The sequence below is a fragment of the Schistocerca serialis genome, chromosome 1 (genome assembly GCF_023864345.2).
Source record: "Schistocerca serialis cubense isolate TAMUIC-IGC-003099 chromosome 1, iqSchSeri2.2, whole genome shotgun sequence".
In the NCBI taxonomy this organism is placed as follows: Eukaryota; Metazoa; Arthropoda; class Insecta; order Orthoptera; family Acrididae; genus Schistocerca; species Schistocerca serialis.
The window spans coordinates 566,771,478-566,796,041 of NC_064638.1; the positions used below are offsets into that span (position 1 = coordinate 566,771,478).

General features: G+C 40.0%; 1 protein-coding gene across 1 annotated transcript in view; it reads right to left on the reverse strand.

Annotated features, from left to right (window-relative positions):
• Positions 1–24,564, reverse strand: part of LOC126475969 (uncharacterized) — a 114,946-nt gene that overhangs the window by 5,817 nt on the left and 84,565 nt on the right. The window contains exons 14-18 of the mRNA XM_050103506.1: positions 11,725–11,971; positions 10,369–10,487; positions 9,117–9,246; positions 6,238–6,366; positions 4,960–5,088 (exon numbers count right to left, since the gene is read on the reverse strand). Of these exons, the coding sequence (XP_049959463.1) occupies positions 5,029–5,088; positions 6,238–6,366; positions 9,117–9,246; positions 10,369–10,487; positions 11,725–11,971 (685 nt within the window). The 3' untranslated portion in view covers positions 4,960–5,028. The remainder of the gene's footprint in view (positions 1–4,959; positions 5,089–6,237; positions 6,367–9,116; positions 9,247–10,368; positions 10,488–11,724; positions 11,972–24,564) is intronic.

Here is a 24,564-nt window from a genome sequence, read left to right on the forward strand (position 1 = left end):
TCAAGCACACATGGTACGAGTGCACTGGTCAACTAGAGTGGCTGTGATATACCCTGGAATTTAATCCAACTGGGCACCAACAGTACACTGAACATCTAAGGATTACATAATTACCACAGATCATGGCTCATCGATGGGAGCCAAAGTGGAGTGCCTGATCTCTAGCTGTTTTGCATCCCATACTTCCTTGACAGGGCATAACTCCCTACTAATATTCTACAACAATGAAAACAATCAATTTTGACAAAATAATGTAACTGGATGGATAAATAAAAAATCTACTCAAAGGTGGCAGCAGAGCCCACACATAAAAGAAGGTTACGACTAGGCAAGCTTTCCAAACCAGTGGCTCCTCCTTCAAGCAGAAGGGCTAAAGGACGATGGGGTAAAGGACGATGGGGTAAAGGACGATGGGGTAAAGGACGAGGGGGTAAAGGACGAGGGGGGTAAAGGACGAGGGGGTAAAGGACGAGGGGGTAAAGGACGAGGGGGTAAAGGACGAGGGGGTAAAGGACGAGGGGGTAAAGGACGAGGGGGTAAAGGACGAGGGGGTAAAGGACGAGGGGGTAAAGGACGAGGGGGTAAAGGACGAGGGGGTAAAGGACGAGGGGGTAAAGGACGAGGACTGGAGAGGTCTAGGAAAAGGAGTAGATTTCAAGAAAATCACCTAAAACAATGGGTCTGGGGAGACGGGATGTCTTTCCTTCTCATCGCCTGCGGTAAGTCTCTCCTGAGCCACGGCTCTGAATGACTTTCCCGGAATCTACCCCTTTTCCTACAACTCTCCAGTCCTTTTACCTTCTTTTAAGTGTGTGTTCTGCTGCCTACTAATATTTTGTATGCCACTAGTACAGGAACACCACATCATACAGTAAGTGACAGATTCTTTAGTACGCCCTATATCTGAAAGTTTATGGCATGTCACAAATTTGTCTGAGCACCTATCAGTGCATACATTACTGCTGTGTTTCGTATTTCAAGAGTGGAGAAGACACTATAACTTGCACATTTACTATTTCAATTTGGAAATTAAAACTGGGAGGCAAAATTCTAAGTATTGTCAATGGAAATATTTCAAAATAGGGAAACGGTTCTGCTTACAGAACTGTTAGATCCTTTCTCATGAATTATCTGAACCACTTTCCAATCTTCCACACCTGTCTTTTCAGTGTGTGTGTGTGTGTGGGGGGGGGGGGGGTCCTTGTTTATTTTTGTAATTTTACAGATATGAATATAGCTCAGATTATGAAAAAGTCAAAAAATTTGTCAACTGCTAAAATTATTTAATGAAACAACATGCTTCGAGGTACAAAATTTGTCCTCAAGTTGCAACGCAATACAAAACATATTTAATGTAAGTACACACAGATATTAACATTGTTTTTTTGAGTTCTGACGTGCTGCGGTCATCTTGTAGTGAAGGAATAGAAAAACCTAATAAGAGGTCTGTTCAAATAAAATAAGAATTAGTAATCACTCACTCCATTCACACAAAATGGCTGTCTTCTTGTGGTGTTTTCAGTTACCTGCATTGTTATAGTTCCTTGAGCCTTGCTAACCACTGTTCACAAATTTCCAAAGGACACACAAAACACATCACTCCTCATTTTGTTTTTATTATCAGTAAGTCAGTACTGGTGTTGTCAGCCAGTTGCAATGTCTCCTCCACAAAGCTATCTTACCTCTGATGTTGAAATATATTACCATAAGAGAGAATTATAATGTAATTTTTGAAAATAGTAATGTAAAAGTTATTTTAAAGGTTACAAATATATTGGTCGAACACCAACACTAATACATTATTATTTTTACAGATTTTCTATTTTAATAGTATTAAATTGAAGTTGGTGAAGAAATACAGGTTCTTAACATATTGTAATTACATTTAGGATCTCATTTTTCCACTTGAATATTTCAACTTCCTCCAAGATGTCCATTCTTCAGCTCTTCTGAAAAGTACACATTACTTTAAGATGGTTTCTATGAAACACTGTGTGTTGTTTCATCTATGTTTTTCACTATAGCTGACTTGTTAACATTATCAAGTCTGAAGCATTTGTTGAAGTGAGTGCATCACGTTACTTTATAAATTCCCGATCAGCTAAGTGTGTCAGCTGATTGTGAGATGTCATGTACAGGTTTCTTCCTAAGTTATTGGTGGCGAAAGTTACAAATGTTTCTGTATTGCCACTGCAGCCTCAAGGTGAGGTTTATACCTCTTAACATGTTGATTAATTAAATAATTTATTAGTCAGCATAATTCTGACTGGTAGCAGCAGTCTCTGAGAAACCTTTTCATATTTTTGAAACAGTCCTAATGTCTCTAAATATGTATCTAAATATTTCACACTACATAACACTTACAACCAAAGAGGTGCTTAATATCTGGAGTCAAACAGAAGTCTACACGAGTGCAGGCACCATTTTGTCTCATTCCAGCAGTAGTGGTATTTTCAAAGGCTGACCACCAAGGCTATGTGGCTGCTAGTTTAAAGCAAGCAGGCAGGGAGTATCATAGTCTACACCTAGGGTTTCCAACCTGTTAATTTACCTGGGCCACATTCAAAAAAGACAAGTATTTTAATGTAACACACACTGAAGAACCAAAGAAACTGGTACATCTGCCTAATATTGTGTAGGGCTCCCACAAACAAGCAGAAGTGCTCCAACACAACATGGCATGGATTTGACTAATGTCTGTAGTAGTGCTGGAGGGAACTGACACCATAAATTCTGCGGGGCTGTCCATAAATCCTTAACAGTATGAGGGAGTGGATATCTCTTCTCAACAGCACATTGCAAGGTATCCCAGATATGCTCAATAATGTCTACGACTGGGGAGTTTGGCGGCCAGCAAAAGTGTTTGAACTTAGAAGAATGTTCCTGGAGCCACTCTCTAGCAATTCTTGACACGTGGGGTATCGCATTGTCCTGCTGGAATATCCCAAGTCTGTTGGAATGCACAATGGACATGAATGGTGCAGGTGATCAGACAGGATGCTTACGTACGTGTCACCTGTTAGAGTCCATTATTCGGTTTTTGCGTAGTGAAGGTGTGACACCTACTGAAATTCATCAACGAATGAAGGTTCAGTACGGTGATGCATGTTTGTCACAGCAGCAAGTCTATGAATGGAGTAGGAAGTTCGCAAATGGTGTGACTTCAGTGGAAGATGCTCCTCATCTAGGTCATGCACAATGAGTTGTGACTCCACAGAACATTGCAGCAGTTGAAGCCATAGTGAAGGAAAACTGCCGAGTGACACTGAATGACATTGCAGCATGTTTACAGATTAGTCATGGGTCAGTACACCACATTGTGCATGATGCGCTTCAGTTCCGCAAATCTGCAAGATGGGTGCCACGGCAGCTGACTCCTGAAATGAGAGAATGATATGTTGATGCTTGTGAAGAACTTATTCGGCACTTTGAATGAGGTGTGGCTTCCTTGCAAGAATCGTTACTGGGGATGAAACCTGGGTTCACATTCACCAACCGGAAACAAAGAGAGCGGGCGAGGAATGGTGCAGTTCCTCATCACCAAAACCAAAGAAGTTTCGGACAGAACCATCAGCAGAAGTTCCGTTCTGATGAAGAGAATCGTTACTGGGGATGAAACCTGGGTTCACATTCACCAACCGGAAACAAAGAGAGCGGGCGAGGAATGGTGCAGTTCCTCATCACCAAAACCAAAGAAGTTTCGGACAGAACCATCAGCAGAAGTTCCATTCTGATGAAGAGGTATGCCATGTGGTGTATGAGTGGTTGCGCAGACTACCAAAAGAATTTTTTTCTAACAGAATTTATGCACTTTGTAAGTGCTGGAGAACTTGCATTGAGCGTGGGGGATATTATGTTGAAAAGTGATACAGCTTTGTACCACTTCTGCACAATAAATAATACTTAAAAATATTTAAGGTTTTCATTTGACTCACCCTCATAAGTACTGCTAATAGACACATACGAAAGTAGAAATTTTTGCTTCTCCTCAGAGAAGAAAGAGGGACAGGTTGGAAAGGGGGTTCAGCTCACTTCAACCACAGGTAAGAGATTCTGTCTTTGTTCCCTGAGAAAGAAACTAACAGTTCTGCATGCAGAACAGTTTTTATTATTTTATGTGTGTCTATTGGCAGTACTTAGAATTTTGCCTCCCAGCCAACAAGCATTCTCTCTCTCTATAATTTTACAGTTTTTTTTTTTTTTTAGATTAATTTCCCATTTGATATAAAATACCTGTAAGTTAAGGTGGCCTTTCCATTCCTGAAACATGAGGCACAGCAGTAATGTGCGCACTGACATGACAGCTATTTGGATATTGTGTGCTGAAAAATCAACCACTTACACTGGGTGGTGTTCATCTACCAACGGCACACAAAAGATTAGTACGAGGATGATACTCAAAGCAATACAGCATGTAAAACAGCTCCCCATGCCAGGAATCACATAATGACTGACTAAATCCATTTTTCATACTACTTCCTCCCTTTCACAATAAGACAATTGTCTTACGTACTCATGTCACCAATTAACAAATGGAGATCATTGCAGCCTGCAGTTCTCACCAACAGAAGATGATATTGATGCCTTGACAAATGCTCCTAATCCTGAACTGTTGTAGGAAATGCTACAACCCTAATTAGAATTTAACAACTGCAATGGAGTGGACAGAAGAGTCCCTAGTATAACGCAACTATGCAGACTAAACTGGTTAGAAACATACTAGAGTTATTTGGTATTTTATTTATTTTGCACCACACCATAGTATTTTTAACCAGCGAAAAATGTAATAATATTATGAAACATTCAGAGCCAAGATGTTCCTACTTTCCCTAAGATTTTCCTCAGTAATGAGTAAAGGTGTAGCAACTTCACACATCTTTTCTTATGTTATGATTGTGTGTTATTTCTATATGTTCCTAACTTCTATGTACCACAAACAATAGTGTTAGAAATAGTTACCAGTGACAATAGCAACTGCTAAGTACTGCCTTAGGTGCGCCTCACAGAGGGGCGACCTCGATGCCACCTTCAGGATGAATAGTAGAAGTTTGCAGCCCGGTTGATGTCATAATCAGCAGCAAGCGCCAACTGAAAGAGGATCAACTCTTACTAAATGCACAGCACGAGGGCACGGAAGCATAAATGCTGTTTACTTTACATACCAGGTTATGTGCGACATCCAGAATAATCTTTTATAGAAATATTTTTTGAAGATACATTTGGATCTTTCTTATTTCAGTTAATATTTATTTCTATTGCTAGTTACTTGAGGAAAAAACCATTAAGTTAATCACAGAGTGACACTTCTCAATTGCTATGAGTTCAGCAATTTCGTTTCACCTGCCTTTTTACGTTATATTTTAAAGAAACACTTATCCCCATCTTTATCAGTTGAAAGGTTGTCTCCATAATATGTTTTCAGTCGATTTACTCACAGAAAGACAGTCTACCTTTACATTCTACTGACATTATAAAGAGAAACGATATCGTAAAATTGCAGTTAACCTCTTTTGCACTGTGCTGCATTCACGAACTGACTCACAGACCTATGCTTAATACAGCTGCTGTTTCACCAATACTATGTAATAAAGATTGTTCACCGGCTGCAGTTTTTGCTGAACCTAAGTGATTAAAACACACCAGAATTGAACAGTAGGCATACCTGCCAAGGAAAAAATGTGGGCATGCTATACCAGTTTGAATACTTGTCCCACAATATTTCAGTAAAGACACAATTTCCAGGTCATAAGTGTGAGCTGTTCCATTCTTCTGCCTTCTAGTCACTTCACTGAAGCTACAGACTTGCACTTTGATGATCAATATGAGAAGAATGTATGAAAACACAAGACCTAAGTTCTCTCGGGTACTTATAAAAGCAGCTCAGACTACCCAGAAAGAAATGTCTTTAAAGATTTACTAACTCTATATTCAAATTAATGCTTCAGTATTACAAATGTTTTTATTTACCCACCGGAACTTAAAACATAGTGTCAGTAAGTTGGAAGCTGTACAATATCAAACATTCTGCAACTATATAAAACTCTTCAATTACTCTTAAGGTGTTTCTATAAGATATATAGATTTCATTTGTTGATGATCTCTCTCTCTCTCTCTCTCTCTCTCTCTCTCTCTCTCTCTCTCTCTCTCTCTCTCTCACACACACACACACACACACACACACACACACACACGCGCGCGCGCGTGCGCGCGCGCGCACGCACGCAATAAAACTATTACCTGAACAAGTTCTTCACGCGATGCCTGTTCACCAACTATGTCCCTCAGCTGCACAATGCAGCTTTCTAAACGGGCAGAGTCTTGTGTTAGTGGAAGATCCTCCAGTGAACTGCTATCAGATGCTTCTACCTGGTTACAGAGAGGTAAAATGGACTCAAATTTCCATTTCCCTGATAGAAGACCAGTTTAAAAACATGCCAACAACAACAAAAATGAGCCCAATGAAAGTTAAATTGTGGAAAATAATGACAGAGTTAGATGAAGTGTTCAGCGCTAACAGTGATATATACCTTAATATCAGCCTTAATTGCAGCAACTGAGATCAGTATTAAAGTATAATGACTTCATGTGAGAAGTTTCATCCATTTTAACAAAATAACTGTAAGCAATGAATAAACACCAAGACCTTGATATTTCAAAGGTGAGTGTGGTAATACTGTGAGAGTAACGAATGAGTGAAGCACGCACTGATATAGTACTGAATGAGTCTGGACAACTAATAATTTCCAAATTCATAATTGTGAAACAAAAATCCCAGAAAACTGTTTCAGACTGACATTTCCAACACAACATACATGATTTTTTAAAAACTGATAATGGAAATGACACGATTAGTGAACTCTGCTACCAAGGCATTCAACACAAAATAGTTATTATTTTCTCGAATTATTAGTATTTTTGTAACTTTAAACATATAAGATTTACATACAGCAATTTTTCTCACCTTACTTCTGCAGCAAATATTTTGAAAGTATTTCTTATCATAAAATATGCAGTAACGCAATATATTTTTGAGTCAGTGCAAAAGAAGAAATACTGTGTCCTTGTTGCACACTTATTTCCATAATGATAACATCCTAAACCTATTGAAGACAAATACAATGACACTTTTCACTGGCAGCAACTGTAAGACAGACAGAACACCAGTGGGTAAATGGGAATTAATGTTTTACACAACCCCAATTTACATTTCAATTTCACAGTCTTCAGTATACAACAACAGTCTTTCACATACTATATCACGTAAACTGTGAGTGATTCTAAAACAAGATGGTTTGGTGTAAATTCCAGGTTTTTCCCTAAAGTACATACTGAGTGATGGGATAAAGTTCTGGGATCACATATACAATGGAGGGCAAGATAGTGCAATAACAAAAAAACAATTTATTTTGAAGAGAAGGGTTCAGATAGAAAAATATGAGAAGACTCAGAAACAGTGTTTTGAGGTAGGTCCTGCATGAATACTTCAGTTATTAATTGCAGTTCAGAAGACAAGTATCAAAAATTGGTAATGAAGATTAGAAAAAATAATTTATATAAATAAGATACAATGTTCTAAGAAACTGCCATGTTAATTGGACTCCAGAAAGGTTGAAACTAATGTCTTAAATAATACATACAGCACCAATTACGTTTACTCACATGTAGCATGATGTGTTTCAGGAATTTCTTCACATTCCCCCCAAAAAAGTATGGTGTTCATTTGCTACAAACTGTTCCGAATGTGGCAGGAAAAGGCAGAAATGACAGTGATTAAAAAAGTACCCTCCACTGATCCCACCTGGGTAGCCGCGCGATCTAACACGCTGCTCCCTGAGTGGTAAGGTGTACCGGGCCCCAGCACAAATCCACCCAGTGTATTGCTGTCAAGGTCTGGTGTGCCGGCCATACTGTGGATGGTTTTTAAGGCGGTTTTCCATCTGCCTCAGCGAATACAGGCTGGTTCCCCTTATTCTGCCTCAGTTACACTGTCGGAGATTGCTGCGCAAACACTGTCTCTGCATACGCATACACCATAATTACACTACCACGCAAACATTTGGGGGCTACACTCATCTGGTACGAGACATTCCCAGGGAGGGGTCCGCTGGGGGCTGAAATGCACAATAACCATGGGTTCGGTGTGGGGTGGCAGTGGGGTGGGTGGACTGCTGTGGCCTATCATGGGGGGGTGAACAACTGAGGGCTATGCTGAGACAAACCCTCTCCGTCATTTCTAGGTCCCCGGTTCAATACACAATACATGCTCCACTGCACACCATAATATGGACAGAGGAATACAAATATATACAATAAGAAATGGAGACTACAGTATTTATCCAATTTGTGTCAAATAATGGCTTGAGGTAAACTCTTCCATTTTATGGCAAACTTATTCAGAATGAATACAAATCATGAAACATAATTCTCTATATTTCTTTCTTGTCCCACCTTTTTATTTGTTCATTTGAATTTCATTGTGAAATTCATCATTGCCAATAAGTGATATGGCTATCTGGAATCTGAAACACTGTATAACAATAATGCAATCTGCCCTTAGCCACATGTAACTTTATTATTTTGAAAAGAAAGTGTGCTGTAATTATTAGTTTAAAATAATGTTTGTGTTTTTCCTCTGATTTTCTTCTAAACTATTTTCTGCTGAAATTCTCTCTCCTTTTCTCCTCTGTCTGGCAGAACAAACATACTGAACGGTAAATGTAGCACAATAGCTTAACACAGGAAATCAGTGTTGGATATAGAAAAACTGGCAATGGGAGTGGGGGATAAATATGACAGAAGTATAAATAAAGTCTTGAAATAGTCAAAACTCTAAATGGTATGAACACTGGCTGCAAAAGTATAATGGGGACCTGCTTTATAAGAATTTCTACAATTGAAATTATTTGGAATTTCCAGTTCTGCTGTCTTTTACATAAGGCCGGAGTGCTTTTAGCACCTGACCTTTATACAATCACAAATTTTACTCTCACACCTATGACAGGAGCAGAACAATTATTTCTCCCACCACCACAAATGGCACTTGTTTTTATCATGTTATAAGATTTTAGAAAAAGGTTCTATGTTTGTTTGAATTATTCAGTGAAAACTTCTCTTACCTCACGACTGTTAATATGAATGTTGGAAGCCATTTCTTCTATATCAGCCAGACTGGATGATACAGATGTTGGTGTCTCAGGACTAGGACAATGTGGGAAAAGCAGTAACTTCTCAGTTGTTTGTGATTTCCTGACAAATTGAAATACAAAGAATAGGCATATTTACCTCAACAGTAACACAAAAACATCAAAACAGACACCATTACACAACAACTGAAAATGTGAAATAGCGGATTGCGTCAATTTTGACAAACTCTTGGCCAGTTTAATGAGAGACAGTACCTGTGGAAGCAAGTTTAACACATAATTTCTCACTTTTTCATATGCGAATAAAGTGTACGAGGAAGATGAGTGCCTTTGTCCTCTAAATTTTATTAAAATTGCAATGCTGCCAACAGAATTTGCCTATAAGAGAGATGATAATTATTTACAATTATTTCTCTATCTTCTCAAAACCAAGCATAATATTTTATGTTAAGCTTTCTCCCTGGTTTGCAGATGAAATTAATAATGCGCACACAGAGGAAGCACACATATGGCAACCTTATATCAAGAACATTTGTTAAAAGATAATGCTGAAACACCACAGGGTCAGTTCCTTGTTCAAAAGTTCCGATTTGCTGCTATATACTGTTCTTCAAAATAATCACAACTTAACAACGTCAGAAATAAAAAAAACATTAAGTAACGTGTGCCATGAGAATCAGCCAATCATTATTTCCCTTGCTCCATTTGCAAGTGAAACAGGAAAGCAAATGCCTTGCAGTTGTACAGTGAACCCCCCACCACATGCTCCACAGTGGTTCACAGTGTTTCACAGTGTTTCTAGATGCAACATCCAGAGTACAGGCTGAACATTTTGATTGCAAACTTAAAGAAAACATGTCACTCCTCTTCTCCACAACAAATTTACAATTAAAATAAATAAACAAAAAGTTACATCTAAATTGGTTGCTTACACTGCCACCATTACCACCACATTTGGTCTAATATCAGTAAAATAATCTCTCACATACAATATAAGTTGCAAAAGCAAGCATCACTGAGCCACTTCTTAATACACTGTCAACATCAGAACAAAAACAACAACTGAAAGATGTTAAGTATGTGCACCATTACAAGTGAGATACAGCAACTAACCACCTCTCATTGTTGAACTTTTTTTAATAGTAAAAATCCACTGTCTGCAATTATTTTGTATAAAATATGAACTAAGAAAAGAAATTCTTAGTTTATTGTTTAGCACATTTACCTGGGTTTAGCCCATATGACTAGATCATAGATCTCAGCCTGCAGGTTTTGAGGCAGCTCTTCAAATAATTCACTATCCATAATGTCAGGATTCAAGGAGATGAAGTTTAAACAGGCACTCTAGAAGGATACAAATGCAATCCAATGTAACATTTAATTAACCAGAGATGAACACCTTAGATATACACTACAAATATCACTTATAAAATCGTCCATTCTAACCTTAACCTTTACCATAGCACAATCTCATAGTCAGGGGATATCACAAAACGTCGGCTGTAAAAAGTTATATAAGATGTTTCATGTACAAATAACGGAGAATTAATAAAGTACTCTGCAATGTTTTGTTGTTTCCATTATGTTCATTGTTATATTTGTCAAACTATTCTAGACTGTTAGGTTTACTAGTTATAAATCATAGAAGTTTGAAGACTCTGGAATGCTACTGTTTTGTATATGCTCACAGCAATCTCCGATCTGACAACTGTAATACTGTATACAGCATTACAGTAACAATTATTGAATGTAATGTTTTGTTGTGCTATCTATTTGATTAGACATGCATGGTCCAACAATTCCAGGCCCACAGTGGGCTACTCTTCATTTTTACATAATCTTTAAGCTTTTTTTTACTATTTCTGTGCATTACTTCTTTTGCAAATGCTCTGAATGAAGGATGAAGTACAATGTGGTAATGGTACTGCCTGGAGCTTGTTCCTCTTATATCATTACTCTCCCCTCTACTGTCTGTGTACCATACTGAGCCTACTCCAATCCCTTCAGTCATCCACTAGTAACAAAGAAAAATTTGAAAAAGGATGTTAAATACATGTACCAGAAGTTGCAACATTTTTACACAGATATTTTGAATGAAAATATCATGCCAAGTTAAAGAAGAATTATCTTCCTGTCACACTCTAGTTTATGTAAATTTTTTTTTTAGTATATGTAAATTTATTTTTGTCACTTTATATCTATTGCATTAAGAACAACATAAAGCAATTAGAGAGCAGAGAGAATGCAGGATATAGCTATGGCTGTGGACTGAGAAGCAATGGAGTGACAGCATGGTCATGATAACTATTCTGCACATTTTTTCCAAGTGGTTTTAACATTGGTATTCATGAGCAGTTCTCACCTAAGTACCTAATACAAAATTTCTGAAGTGACTTACAGAAAATGAATGTTTTATCAGAGATGTAGAAGTCACATGACAACTTCAACACCATGTAGCTATAATGTTTTATACTGTAATTACAATGAACCTAAAATAAAGCAGCAAATTCAATAAATTTGTAGTAAATCTTACATCAAATTCAGTTCTAAAATGAAATGAAATAAAATCTCTGTAACTTACCCGAAGAGTTTTTGCATTAATTTGGTCACTCATACTCAGGAAATAAAGCACTGAATCTTCATCAATGTGTCTTCTTAATCCCTGTTCGCATGCTTGTTTCAATGAGTCAACCTCATATCGATCACTGAGAAGCATAAGGTCAGCTAACTGATCAGCAGTCAGCTCTCGGGTACGCAACTGTCCACTGTACAGGTAGTGAAGAAATGTTGAGAAAAGGAATGGATTTGTATCATGAACCACTATTTTCCTGTAAAAATTGAAACATTTACCCCTTTTACCACCATAAATTCAATACAAACACAACATGGAAATTTTGCTATAAATAGAAACATTTTAGGCAACCACTAGGATTATCTGCATTGAAAGCTTTAATATAACATTGAGGGTGTCAATGTAAAAGTTCGTATGTTTTACTCTTATGGTACACACTTCCTTGGTACATACTGGCTCACTAGTTCTCCAATCTTCAATCAGTTCAGAATACTGTACAAGAATACTGTACAGAATACTGTACAAGGGTCTACATAAAGTGCAAAGGATATGAAGGAAAGACTAGGGAGGTAATGCTATTAAGACCAGAAACACTGAGAAAATAAAATGTATAAATAGTTGCACCAAATTAGTTACAATTTAAAAAAAAGAAAGCAATCTCAAATGTTGTTTTGTTTTAGGGCACAAAAACAATTAAGGTCATACGTTCCCTATAACACTAACACAAAAGAGAGAAGTTAAAAAAGACTACATATCAATCCCAATCAATGGACGAGGAGACAGCTTAAAACAGGAACGCGGAGGAAGTTCTATAAAAATGTGCCATAGAGAAACGAAGGTTCAGAACTAAAAATTAAATGGCCTTCGCCATGTTGCTATGACAGACAAAAAGTAAAACGCGGTCAGCAGCTCGCGCATCTTTCACTAAAACGGCCAATAACTACAACAGCAAACACAAACGAGAACATAAGCAGTTAAAAAAAGGTCATTCCATCAGGAAATGGTGGACCATCAAAAGCTGAGTACAATGTGCACAAAGTAGTGATGAGCACCATTTAACAAATGATGATGGCTAAAAAGCCAATGCCCAATACGTAACCTAGTTAAAATGATCTCCTTGTGGCGAGGGGGCCACGAGGTGGTCATTCAAGCTGCTGGGAGAGGCTTAATAACCAATAGCTTCTTCCCATGAAGGGAGGACCAGTGGTGATGTCAATAGCCTTGGCAGTAGCGACAGTGGCCTCGTTTCCTGTCAGACCAACATGACCAGAAAACCACATAGACATCCATCAAGAGTGAGCAAGTGGCATCTTTCCTGGACCCATTGCACTAAGGAATGGACAGTGCACAGCACACAAAAGGCTTTGAAGGGCACCAAGAGAGACTGAGCAGATGATGCAATTGAAAATCCCGTGTGGCCAGATACAGGGGAAAGAGCTCTGCTTTAAATACTGAGAAGTGTTCTGGAATGACAAAGGCACACCCAACACCATGGTCAGTCCGGGAACCATCAATGTACACAAAGATACTATCACGAAGTTCCGTGAGAAGGGGTCATGAAACTGAAAGCAATAGATTGAGGCTGGGGTAGTGTCGTCACGAAGCGAATGAAAGCCAAGGTGAACACAGGCCACAACATGATGTCAGGAAAATTGCAGGTAGTGTGAAGTTATGCTGCCAGAGCAAGAGCTGAAAGCAAACTCCAGGAGATAACAGAGAAGAGGGACGCACCCCATACTGGCAGTCAAAGGAGTCATAGAAGGAGGCGGCACAGGACGGGTGGCCACACAAGGCAGACAAACAGCATGCATATATGCAGAGGAGAAAGCCACGGCTGTAGGACAGCCGTAGTTTGGCAGCTTCTGCATACAGAATGGGCTACTATACTATAAAAGGCACCAGCAGCCAAACAGATGCCACGATGGTGGATAGTATTTAGACGCCATAAGAGGGATGGATGTGCAGATGTATATATGAAGTACCCTTAGCCTAGTTTCGAACAGACAGGGGACTGGTGCAAACGGAGGAGGGTGGTTCGATCTGCTCCCCAGGAAGTACCATTGAGGACATCTAGAACATTGAGGGGCTGCATACAGTGGGCTGCCAGGTAAGACACGTGGAGGACCCAGACAGTTTCCTATTGAGCAGGAGCCCCAGTAATTTTGTATTTTCAATGAATGGAAGGGCCAGAAATTCATACAAACAGTTTTGTCAGTGGAAAAACGAAAGCCACTGTTGACGTTCCATGAGTAATGACAATCAAGACATCGATGAAGAAACCACTCAATGAGACAAGTCCCTGGAGAACTGCAATAGATGGGAAAATCGTCAATGAAAAGGGAGCTGGAGATGCCTCGCAGGAGACAGACCATCATAGGGTGATAGCAAAGAGGATGGTGCTCACAATGGAATCCTGAGGCACACAAGTTTTCTGGATAAAGGTGTCCGAAAAGGAATAACCCACATTTACCTAGAAAACTCGGTCTTTTAAAAATTCCTGAAGGAAACGAGGCATGCAGCCTCGGATGCCCCAAGTGTAGAGAGTACAGAGGATACCAGTTCTCCAGTAGGTGTCGTAGGCTGGTTCCAAATTGAAAAACATTGCCACAGTCTGAGATTTCTGCAGAAAACCATTCATGACATGGGTGGACAAGTGACGAGATGGTCAACTGTAGAATGTTGCGTTCAAAATCCTTAATGTCAGTGGTTAGTAAATTGCGAGACTCTAGTCACCATACCAGCCGGGCATGAATCATACATTCCATCATCTCACAAACACAGCTGGTGAGAGAAGTGGGGCGGTAACTGGAAGGAAGGTGTTCGTCCTTACCGGGCTTAGGTATGGGTATGACAGAGGCTTCACGTCAGCGTCTGGAGAATGTGCCTCTGCCCGGATGCGGTTGTATATATGAAGCAGAAAGTGCTTGCCCACAAGAGAAAGGTGCAGCAACATCAGAATGTGATCATCATCTGGGCCTCGGGTGGAGGATCAAGATGGAGTGAGAGCATGACCTAGATCCCTCATAGTAAAGGCAGCTTGTAGCAAACATGATTCAGAGAAGAGAAGGGTATCATCAAAGCCTCCTCCACTCGTTTCCGATAGAGGAAGACAGGTTGAGGAGCTCGAAATCTCCACAAAATGGCGGCCTAAGATGTTGGAGATAGCAATGGGTCCACAAGGACATTGTCTCAGCCATCGGAGGTTGGCCCATATGACGGAAGGGGGAGTGGAACTGTTAAAAGTACTAGCAAAAAAAATCCAGCTAGCTTTTTTGCTATCCTGAATAACAAAACAACACTGTGCATGCACAGGGTGTCTACGTGGACAAGAAAAAAAAATTCCCAGATTTTTCCCGGATTTCCTGGGTAAAAACACAATTTCTCCCGGATGAAATTATGTATAAAGCGGATGAAAATACAATTTCTCCCGGATGAAATTACGTATAAAGCGGGTGAAAATACATCCGTGTTAAGCAACAGTATACTTTCCCTCGGGCTGTAAAACCTATCAGTCCTTTGAATAATGAAGGTCTAATACCGGCACTTAAGGAAACAGGAAAAACAATGCATTTGGAAAGATGTTTGATGCGAGACAATATAGACAGATTTTATTTTCATATTGCGAAAGTATATACACAAATTCCACAAGTTACAGCACGGTAACTTTCGAAGCCTTAAAATAGAGATTGCGTTGATAGATGCGCTTTTCTCAGCCAGTCATAGCTCAAGTCACGTGATCTCGCTAGCGAATGACAGCAGTTATTCAGAGCACGAGGCCTACGAGAAAGACAGGCCACGGCGCGTATGTTACGAACGTGGGCCGAGCTCGCTCAACTCAGCAAAGTGCGTTTCTACACCGGTTAGAGTAACTAAATGTGTATGTACGAACGAGAATTGCATCGACTATTGGAATCCACTATTATTAGTCCTACAATGATAGGAAGTCCGTAGGCCTACTAACAGGCTCTAATTTGGCAATTAAAATCATACCAAAATGATTATCAGTTGCGTAAGGCACCACATCATCTATGAAAGGAGAACTGTTACGAAGAAGAGACTAAATGCTGTAAACGAGCGGTTATACCATTTCTATCGAGAATTGATTTTAAATTTTGTTGTACGAACAGTAATCAGTAAGACTTCATAATAACGGATTCCAGTACAAGATGAAATTCTCGTTAGTATGCACGCACCCGGTTGCAAGTTAACAGATTTAAATACGCATTTTGCCCGCTGAGTTACGGGAACATGAGAGCTCAGGCCGTTCTTTGTGACGTACGCACCGCAGTCTGTCTTTCTCGTGGGCCTCGATCAGTGCATAATGCATGTTATGTACTCAACCACTAGCAGCATCATTGTTAAGTAGCACGACCATACAAAGACGAAAGGTTAATGGGTTAAAGTAATGTAAGTACACTATATCTTCACGAAAAGCTGAACTTTCACATATAATATTGGGCATTAACAATGTTTTGCTGCTTTTTCTCGAAGGGCTTGGTTAGGCAGGAACCTAAGAATGCTTCGGAAACTAAGCTGCCGTATTTGATGTATTTCATACATATACTTTCGTATTACGCAAACATGCAGTCCAAATGCCGATGCGAATCAAAGATCTTTCCAAAATGCGTTGTTTTTTGCTGGATTTCGTTTCCTAAAGTGCTCGGAAGTATAAAACCCCTAAACTTTCCATACGCCGTTTTCCAATAACACTATTTAGTTTTTATTTCGTGATCATAGCTGCAGTGATTTAGGAGAACCATTACAAAGTGAAGTTTATACTTAGCTGCAGTCTGTGTCATGTTTTCTCGACGAGTGATGCATCAACTTTTACATTGTTTCTATCCGAAACTCTGAATGTACTGTAGAACATTTAAACACCCACTGACGTAAGGCTGCGAGCACTCACAACAAGGTCTAGGGATCTTTGAGAGCATTCTGCATTCTGCCTGACTGGGGTCGCAATGAATGATGGGACAGAATAGGAGTAACCATAGCGTCAGCTGGTCAATGCAAAGCGATCTAGTGACTGGATGAAGTGGGAAGAGACATCGCTGCGAGCTGAGGATGCGAGATGAGATGACCAAGCCAGCAATCTATCACACGAAAGACGAGCCATCGCTTTCAGCAGCTAACATCGTTACATGCCTGTTCAAAATCCCAATACCGTGAAACGCCGTAATAATACAGCCGCTGTTACCGTGATTAAATACAAATAAAACAATTGCCGTTTATACATTCAATGCCAAAAACTATAACTTGGCATATGTAAAGAGAAGAAAAAACGTCGAGACAGTATTACAGGAAAATACTAGCTGGCAAATAAGTGGTAAAGAAAACATTACGTAAGTTGGTCAATAATAAAAGAAGAAAAGTCTGGAACAAGAGTCTTGAAATACGAGTTTATTGAGCCGAGTAGCATGTTCTTCAGATGATCATAGACTACCGTGTAGCTAGCACGTTTCGGTTTTTTTTGTGCTCTATCTTTGCAACAAACATTGGCAAATACAGGAGCAGTTACTAGAGCGCACTTCGCAACATCTAAGTTCTCCAGCCATCGGATCACGCAAATCTTCAAGGGCAAACGTTCCGATTCAATGGTCCAAATATACAGAGCTAGTCTGGAATGGAAATCCTTAAATAGGTTTTACAGGGCATGTACAAACTGAATTATCATCCAGAGTGTTTCCTTTACTGCGGACTTGATTAGCAGAAAAATATGGAGAGGGGGCTTGCAAGTACGTCAAAGAACAGCAAGAAAACATAACGTGAAGACAACAATAACAGCTGAACAGGGTTTGTTATGTTTCTAGGTACGGAGGGATACATAAAAAGTGACATTATCAATGTACTGGATGTCAAGTTAAATCATATTTTAAAATGAAGCGGGTAAATCATTCCTCTACAAGTAAATCAACATGTACGCTGCTACAGAATCTAGACTTTAAATTAAAATCGGTATATGTACAACAGAAGGTCTACAAAGTCCTAAAGCACTTCGGAAATTTTACACACAGTAGAGAGCCTCAGCTGTAAAGTAACTGGGAGGCCAAGTCATTCGTAACGGGCAGACTTCATAACTTAGTAATCGTGGATAGAAGACGAGAGCAAGCAACCAATAGCAGCCGATAGAAAGAAAGAGAGAGAGAGAGAGAGAGAGAGAGAGAGAGAGAGAGAAGGAGAAGCCTCATGGTAAGGAATAAGCTAGAACGAAAAGGTGGCGAAGCCTTCAGAACTTTGGTCGATGAGCGCGGTGGCCTTAATATCTTTCGTCTTTATAATTGAGGTGCTGTGCTGTACATGTAAAATTAGCTAGAAAATTGCAACAGGTTACTGGAGTAAGACTGGTTGATACGTCTTGTCATTCATAGTTTCTTAAAGGGTCAACAAACGCAGCACTACTAATAATATCGTAATTAATGCCGATTGTTGCTTGGCAGAGACAGTGTTGTCAAACGTGCCTCGTTCGATTTTCAAATCACACAGTCTGTCAGTAGTCAGTGTGCTCGGCTCACCTATTGAATTCAGTTCTGCGCACGTGCGGGGCAAAATTTTATAAACTGACAAGGTAGGTAACACTCATTGTGTCATATTTCATTATGCACAATAACGAGGCGCAGCCTTATTTACATCCATCGTTCTTCTTTATCCAATAAAGGTTGCCCACCAACAACCACTGCGACTGCGCCATGTCGATTGGTTTTCAAGATAGCTGGCTTTCAGATCCAGCATTCAAGGACTGGTTGGTGAAAGTAGCTACAGACCTTTATAGTGCTAAATGTGGATTATGTCCAGGGACCCTCATTAACATCTGTACTATGGGAAGATCGGCTCTTACAAGTCACATGACAAAATCCAAGAAGCACGTCACGAAAGCAGCTGCCATGAGAAGCACAGCAAGTTTTTATGTCTACACCCGACCGGTGGCGACCACTTCAACCCAGCAGACAGATTCTACTTCCACTACCACATCTGCAGATTCAGCTGGGTCAACAACAGTGGCGTTGGCCGCTGGAATTGTTGCCCCTCCGCAGAAGGATGTCACTGCAATGTCAAAACCCGTGGATAAACTGAGAGGAATTGATCGGATGGCAATAAAGGACGAAGTAACAAAGGCGGAAATACTGTGGTGTTTGGAGTGCATCGTTTCACACAAGTCACTGCGTAGTTCTGCGAACGACGTGTTGCTTTTCCCCACAATGTTCCCCGACAGTGAAGTAGCCAAGAGCATGCGTTTACAAAAGGACAAAATCGGTTATATCGTGCAATATGGACTAGCTCCCTTCTTTGAGTCTGAAATTAAATCTGACCTCGTGAACGCATCAAGGATTGTTGTTTGTTTTGACGAATCCTTGAACAAGGTGTGCAAAAGAATCCAGATGGACATTTTAGTGCGTTATTGGGACATTAAAAAAAATCTAGTGTGCACCCGTTACTACGCATCAGCTTTTCTAGGCAGTTCGACGGCAACTAAGCTACTCGAGTCCTTCAAGAAAAAAATTCCCAGCGAAGCAATGAAAAAACTTTTACAAATATCGATGGATGGCCCTAACGTCAACTTCGCGTTCTTAAGGGAACTTAAAATGTTTTTGAAAGAAATTGAAGGAGTAGACACCGTTTTACTCGAAATTGGAACGTGTGGACTTCACGTTGTTCACGGCGCCTTCTAGTCCGCAATTCAAGAAACACAGTGGACGATAATTCAGTTTTTACGTGCCTCATACAATCTTTTTAAGGATGTCCCTGCCAGAAGAGCTCTGTATATTTCGACAACGGAATCGGAACTGTTTCCCTTAAAGTTTTGTGTGATCCGATGGCTGGAAATGTGGAAGTTGCTGAGTGAGCTCTAGTAATGTTTCCGTTTCTGCGAATATTTGTTGGAAAACTGGAAGAAAAAAAAACAAATCAAAATGTGCTAGCTACAAATTACTGGAGGATCACCTCAAGGACAAGCTACTTGGTCCGAAAATTGCCTTTTTCAAGACTCTTGCTGGAGACTTGACACCTTTCCTAAAGGATTTCCAATCCGATTGGCCACTAGCGCCATTCCTCCACTCTGCTTTGATAGAGATAATGGAGACAATGATGACACGATTTGTCCAGCCGATGAAGATCTCGCCATCAGTTAATTTGGACAAAGAATCCAATCTTTTGGGTGTGAACCACGTCAAGATTGGGTTCACCGTCAAGAATGAATTCAGAAAGTGCAGGTCTCTCACAGCCCTTGAAATCGCTAAGTTCCGGAGCGAATGCAGAAGAGGAATGATCAAGCTTGTGTCAAAGTTGATGGAGAAATCTCTCTTACACTTTAGGTTGACAAAAGCTGTAAGCTGCTTTGATCCCACAATAGCGTGCAGGGAGGCTGGTCCCAAACGATTTCATTCCTTTCTACAGATTTTGGTGGAGAGCAATTGGATTAACGGTGTATGTGCTGATAAAGCAGAAGCACAATACGCTTCTGTTGTAAAGAAGAACTGCAAAACAAAATTCAAAACATTCAACAAAAAGGAGCAACGGCTGGATGAGTTCTGGATGAATTGTCTCAAGAACCAGAATGCAACGTGCCACGAGCTGGAACATGATAGCATTATTTTAAACTGCTAACTCCCACAGATGTTTAAATATACATTTCAAACAATAACTTTTGTGATTAAAAAATATTTGAAAAATAAACCTAATTTAAGAAATTAAGTATTAAAATAAAGACCGGAGCTAAAATTTAGAAACACGAAAATCTGAAAAGAAAGGACTGTAAAAATGCACAAAATATTTTATGGAAAAAATCTCTTATTATTCTAAAATGAAAGACAGTAATTAAAGGTCTTTAACAATGACTAAACCGTAAGCTTTCGTATTTAAATAAAAAATAATAAAATCAGAAAAAATGAGGAATGGAAGAGGTAAAAGACATACTTGTCCTTACTGAAAGCAAATTTTAGAGTGGGAAATATAGTAGCTGTTCTTGACACAAGTTTTCGCTCTAAAACTGGACTAATTTCATACGAGAGAAAGGTACGGATGTCCCGCTACCTGTCTTGTGACTGGTGCTGCCTTCTGTTGTCCATTTATAGGATTAGTTAGAAAGAAGAAGTAGCGAACGTTAGAGCTGTTCGGAGACGAAGATCCAATTCACCGGCAAAAAAGTAGAAAAGAAGCGAACTGGTATTGCTTTGCATGCCAGAACACTTCGTCTTCTCTATACTACAGAAAAGTCGAAGTGCTCTGGCATGAAGAGACTTGTGACATTGCTCAGTAACATATTATTCACTTTTTTTGAAGGTCAATTATACTTTTTGCCATCGATTGCATAATTTTTATCTATGAAAGAACAACATTAAATATGAAAACTAACTTGAAGCTTGGTCTTTTTTTATGTCTTATCAAATACAAACGTGCGGTAAAATTGTAAATAGTGGCATAAATGACTTCTCTTCTGGGCCCGAAATTTTTCAAATGGCTGATCCTCAAGTGTTACCAGTACGTTTTGAATGAGAGTTATAACGCCCTGTGATTTAAGTAATTCACTGCACATTCTCACACGTAACATACATCATCTTGCGTGGAAATTTACTTTGAAAGTAACGCTTCTCAAGTCACTATTCGTAATATTTTCCAGTGATCTGTTAGAAATATAAACAATTGCGATGCTAGCACATCGAATGCACGTTAGTTGTTATGCACGTACTGCATAATCTTCGACCTAAAGCCTTTGACACTTTTCGGTGTCGGCAAACTGGCCTGTGCATTGTGTAAATTACTCATTTTCTACGCAACTAAACTTTTATTTTGGTGTTATTCTCTGATTAATGTTTCATTGCTGCAGTATTATTCAGCAGTAGTGGGCTAAAATTCTTTGTCAGCGTATCAGATCTTACATGCCAAAACTACAAAAATTTAACTGAAATCTAAAAGAATGAAAAATCCCGGAATTCTAAAAAATTCCCGGGTTTTTCCCGGATGAAAAAATTCCCGGGTTTTTCCCGGATCTCCCGGGCCGTACACATCCTGATGCAACTGTTTATAACGAATGCAGTTTGATATCTTAGGATGACGGTCAAATACATGGATAGCATGTCTCCGTGCACGAATTGCGTCGGGGCACGCCTCAGTTCACCAATAGACCAGGACATGGCTTGGTAAAGAGGAAGTGCGAGGAATGAAATGTTCTGTGGCATCAAGGATAACTTTTTATGGTATTCTACGTGGTCATCACAAGTGAGGAGATGTTTTTTGTCGAAGGCCACCAGGGAGGAGTAAAGCCTCCAATAGACCTTAGTAAGCTGCCATTTGGGTGTGCAAGTTGGTGAGATAGGTGTCAGCAAACTGATAGCACACAGGAAATGGTGGTTCGAGTATGTGTCGGAGAGACCGGACCACTGAAGACGAAGGGCAAGCTGGGCAGTGCAGAAGGATATGTTCAACTGGGAAAAGGTGGGAGTGGAGTCTGAAAGGAATGTGGGTACTCCTGTGTTAAGGCAGAAGTTAAGTTGATTGAGAAGGTCAGCTAAGAGGGCACCTCTCAGACAGCCTCTGTTAGAATCCCAAAGGGGATGGTGCACATTAAAGTCACCAAGCAGCAGAAAAAGGTGAGGTAGCTGCCCAATAAGCTGGACATTGAATGATAGAGGGATATACACAGTACAAAGGGAAAAGATTAAGTGAGGGAAAAGATTAAGTGAGGGAAAAGATTAAGTGAGGGAAAAGATTAAGTGAGGGAAAAGATTAAGTGAGGGAAAAGATTAAGTGACGGAGGAAACACTGAAATGCAACAGCTTGAAGGTGCATATCAGGTAGATGAGTTGACTATGAACATCATCTAGTACAAGCACCATGACTCCCCCTCGAGATGGGACGCCACCCTCTGGGGAAGGTCAAAGTGGACCAAGAAGAAATACGAGAGCTCAAAGCGGTCATGAGCATACAATTTTGTTTCCGGAAGGCAGAGAACAAGTGGATGCAGCAGTTCTATGAGCAGCAATTAATCCTCTTTGTTGGATCGAAGACTGAACATTCCACTGGCGGAGAGTCAAGACAAGGAAAAAAAACAAAGGGGTAGCTCCTTGGTGGCTGCCGAGTGGCAGCCTCTAAAGACTCGCTGCAGAGGCAGCTCCACGAGGTCTATAGAAGTGTCGGCATTCTTCTGTCAGCCTGTGGAGTTCATGGCAGAAAAACAGTTGGTGTTGTGCACAGTGACATGGATGTTGGCCGGGCAAGGGTAATACACGACAACATTGCTGAAGAGGATATTCGAGTCAGCAAAGGACTTAGATGTTGGATGGCTGGAGGGACATAGGAAGTCTTCACGGGAGTAATCCTTCTGTTCTTTCTGGCCTGCCAGTTGTGTAGCTGTTGACTTCACCCCATGAAAAAGAGGAACCTCAAAACCCTAAGCGAAGGAAGAATAGGAGAAGGTGAACAAAGAGAGAGAAAAAAGGAATGAAAAACAGTGGAGGGCATTCTGATATTGACTACTGCAAATGAAGAATACATTTCCAAAAAAAGCCCAGACATGTTCCCCAAGGGAGTGGAAAAAGAACTGCAAGAGGATAGACATGCAGCATGGAAGGAAAAACAGGCTGCTATGGCTGGGGCCTTGTGGTAGCCTATTAGGAACCTGCCAAAGAGTGGCAAGTCCCCTGCAGGGGTGCCGTAAGTTTAGAAGGACGATACGTATCTACATCTGTACTCCCCAAACCACTGTGGTGCAAGTGGTGGAGGGTACACTGTGTACCACTTATAGTCATGGAAAGTTCACGGGGAGAACGACTGCCAGTAAACCAATGTTTGGGCTCAAATATCTCTAACTTTATCTTCAGAGTCTTTTCATGAGATTTACAGAGGAAAAAGTAATACACCTGTTGACTCTCCTAGGAATGTGCACTCTCAGAGCTTCAACAGTAACCCACACCGTGATGCAGAATATAGATATTTTATGGAAATAAGTGTTTCCAGTGATTGTTCTACAATCGTGTAGTCATAGAATAATGGCTCTTTTTGTCTATGTATATGCAATATGTTACATTTCTTTATGATGAGGGTAAATTGCCACTCCCTGTACTAAACATCAGTCCTCTGCAGGTGATCTTGCATTTTGCTACAGTTTTGTAGCATTGCCACTTCTCTGTATACAACAGCATCATCTGCACACTTTTACACACACACACACACACACACACACACACACACACACACACACACACACACACCGAGAATGACGTGCTAGAAAGTCCAGAAACTATTTAATCCAATCACACAGTTGGTCTGATAGTCTTATTCATTACGTGGCAGAGCAGAACTGTACTAAATGCCTTACAAAAGTTAAGGAACACAGCATCTACCGGGGTGCTGGTATCTGCCGCCTTCAGGGTCTCTTTGACAAACAGAGCAAGTTGTGTTTCATGCAATCATTGTTTTTGGAGCTCATGTTTACTCTTTTTCAGAAGAGACTCATAATAATATGCTAGCATAAAACATGTTCCAAAATTCTACAACTGACAGATGTGAGAGATACAGGACTACAGTTTGTTTCCAAGAAGCTATCAGGTATGGAACTTCTCTTTTATTGTTGTGGTATTCTGTTATGAAAGATATCGGTGCCTGGTCTGGAAGAATGAAAAAGCAAGAAAAACTGTCTCCATACTTCTAGAGACCAAAAAGCTACCAGCCTGTTTAACCGCTGCTAGACAGGTGTTCAAAATTTATAAGGGGAAAACAATGAGAAAGTCAAGATCTCAAGAAGCAAGTATGATCACTCAAGAACTAAATAAATCTTCCTATTTGACATAGGCCTACAGCTGTTTGCAAATGTGAAAAGTTAACACATAGCTAAAACCAGGGGTCCTATCCTGTATC